This window comes from Sinocyclocheilus rhinocerous, unplaced genomic scaffold (assembly GCF_001515625.1).
Source record: "Sinocyclocheilus rhinocerous isolate Xijiao unplaced genomic scaffold, SAMN03320098_v1.1 scaffold14155, whole genome shotgun sequence".
In the NCBI taxonomy this organism is placed as follows: domain Eukaryota; kingdom Metazoa; phylum Chordata; class Actinopteri; order Cypriniformes; family Cyprinidae; genus Sinocyclocheilus; species Sinocyclocheilus rhinocerous.
The window spans coordinates 851-3,963 of record NW_015623180.1 but is presented as its reverse complement, the minus strand read 5'-3'; the positions used below and the strand labels follow the sequence as shown (position 1 = coordinate 3,963).

At 34.0% G+C, this 3,113-nt stretch overlaps 1 protein-coding gene across 1 annotated transcript in view; it reads right to left on the bottom strand.

Moving 5' to 3' along the window:
• LOC107737592 (B-cell receptor CD22-like) overlaps nt 1–148 on the bottom strand; it is a 6,449-nt gene extending 6,301 nt beyond the window's left edge. The window contains exon 1 of the mRNA XM_016549182.1: nt 83–148. Coding sequence (XP_016404668.1) covers nt 83–137 — 55 coding nt within the window. The 5' untranslated portion in view covers nt 138–148. The remainder of the gene's footprint in view (nt 1–82) is intronic.
• Nucleotides 149–3,113: the final 2,965 nt, after the last annotated feature.

Sequence of the window (3,113 nt, the reverse complement as noted above, 5' to 3'; positions counted from 1 at the left end):
GAAAGTGCTCATCAGCCGCTCATTGTGAGGCCTTAAATAAAATCATCAGAGTGTTTGTGATGTGAATGTAACAGAGACTCACCGTGAATCATGAGCAGAAAGATCAGAGGAAGACGAGGAGCCATTCTGACCGACATCAGCGTCAAATATATCTATAATACAGCATTAATCAGCACTAATACACTCATCAACAGTACATGCACATCACCCTATTCTTAACGATTATCATGTTAAGACACGTATGTTATATGAGCAATAATCATCAGTTTTCATTGAAGTACGAGTGTGTTTGTCTTACCGTGTTGAAGCTCATCAGGTCAACAGCAGCTAAATGACTGACTCTTTCATCACATGCGCTTTAGCTTCACTGGCTTTGTGTGGTTAACACTGTTTTTTTTTTGTTTTTTTTTACAGTTACAGAAATATCAGTGTCCCTCCCTCAACAAGAGAACAACATTACTGGACTAAAACTACAGAAAAATAGTGATCTATTTCTTTAAGTTAATTTAAATACATTTACTGAAGATGTTTAGAGAACAGGATTGTGTATCCAGACTTTCTGCTGGATATTTCACACTTATTAATATGATGTTTTTGCTCTCTTGTCTGTCGCCCCCTGCTGGACATCTTTGATTATTGTATCACGTGATTCTCGCTGCTGTACAGCGGAGACTTCCAGGTTATCAAAGTTTTGGGGCCAGGGGACCTTTATAGGCGAGAAAACTGTCCAAGGAGCCCCACATAATTATAACAGTGATCAAGCATATGCTTACTACAGTTTGTACTCTTAGATGACATTAGAACTGGATTATGTTTAATATTTCTGGATTACATTATTTTGTGTGTTTTATTTTATTTATTTTTTTTCTGGATTGATAAATTATAACCAAAAAGCATGTCTAATTATTTGAAATCATAAAACGTATACAATTTAACAGTATATTTTAGGGCCATTTGAAATCTGTTTAATTTTTTCTCAAATTAAGTGCTTTCTGTTTTAATCACATTTAAATAGTATAATTAAATTGTAATAATCTAAAAGCATTTTTAGTCAATTGAATTTATAAAACTGTAACAACAATCTTTTTATTACATTTTTTACAAAAATATGAAAAGTTTTTTTTTCTGAACTTCTGTGTTCTGTCTGTATTAATTCCTCTGGATTTATATTTTAAGACAAATGTATTAAAAAACAGTGGTAATCAAATGAAGGCATAAAACATTAACAACTTAATATTTTAAAATCGGATCAAATGAAAATGTAACAATTCCTTTTAGTTTTTGGCAAACAAAGTGCTGTACAGCAGAGGTTAACTGTTAAAAAAAAGAATAAGATAGTGTTATGGCTTTAAAAATAAATTATTTCAATTATTAGCCTATATAAAAATACATTATTATTATCGGAGCAGCTCTGGAGATGAAGTTCATGTGTTCATGTTGTCAAAGTTGAGACGACAGATGCTGAAAACACAGTGAGCTTATGTCGTAGATAAAACCACAGAGACATGCAGGATTCATATTTAAAAAGCAGTCTTTTGCAGTTTATTATTCACATTTGAGTACAAAGAACAACTTTACAAAATGTTCAGCAACACTACAAATATTAAACTGAAAAAGCACATAACTGATGACAGCTGTCATGGACTGCACAGAGACCCAAAGCTTGAGGATCCAAACACAGTATTTATTGAAGAGTTAATCCACAGACGTAGTCCAAAAAACAGGCAAAGGTCATACACAAACAGACAATCCAAACCAAGACTGAGTTCAGGGCTGAGCCTAACAGGCTGATAATCAAAACCAGGAACCAAAGGTGCGTTCACGCCATGTCGTAATTACCATAGTTACGAGATTTCAACTTGTAAAACGCCTTCACGTCCTCATAGAACTTGTAATTACAACTTGTACTACTACCACCTGACCACCTCAGATTCATTAGGCGCTATGTAGTTCAGAGGCCAAGAATGTTAACAGCTCCAAGTAGAGCGTCACGTGTTGTCATCTCGAAATCACAGTAATTGTGAATACAGCACAAGACACGGAGAACCAGGATACAAGGCTTAAAAATGCCATAATGAGACATGCAAGACTTAGTAATGAATGACTGAATGAACCAGGCTTATGTAGGGTGAACAATCAGGGTTAATGAGACACAGGTGAAAACAATGAGTGCTGATGAGTCTGTGCATAGGATTGTGGGGAATGAAGTCCATGACAGAGTGGCAATGGTTTGGGATGGAGTGCCCTCTAGTGGCTATCAAGGGCACTCCAGCTGGTGATCGTGACAATAGCACAGTGAAGAAAAAATATAAAATAATAAAAGATCAGATTTGAATTATTTAAATAAAAACCACACTGAAAAACTTTAGACATTTTAAACATTAGGCCTGGGTATTTGGCCGATTATTAAAATTCACGTGTCATCTAATTCTCTCTGTGTGTGTTTTTTCTTTCTCTTTTCAGGCTACTTCATATTACTTTAACTGTCACTTCATTTAAATACTCGAGACTAACAGTTATGAAATTAAAAAGCAAACAAAGTTATTGTTTCTATTGTTTTTGTTAATCCATGTATTGCAATAAATACGACACCAACATTTTAGATACCAGTGAAATTTCACAAATACTCTAACTAAAATAAAGCTCAAGCATTATTAAAGACAAGCAAACAGTCAGTAACGAAGTAAGATCAAATAAACAAATTACAAACAATATCCCTAATAAATGAAACAGAACAAATATACAAATGAAATAAACAGTGTTTTAAGTTTATCAGATACTCAGGCACAGATATTGAATAATCAAATGTAAATGGACACTGCATTATATAGATAAATATAGATGATTCTTTAGTTAAAAGTGATTCAGTCAAGAGCAGTACGTGCTTTTCTCTTTTTCTTTTGTTGTTTGATTAAAATTAATGACACAGACAGCAGCAGGTATATTAGGCTGCTGTCACTTTAAGACCTAATGCTCGGATACAGTACTGATGCTTATATCAGATCTGCACTTCGTTGTTTATTAGGAGAGAATTAGTGAGAGAGCAGAATTCAGTCAGTGAGTGTTTTTTCAGTGGATTTTTGGAGAACTTTAATCCCTGCTATCTACAATGT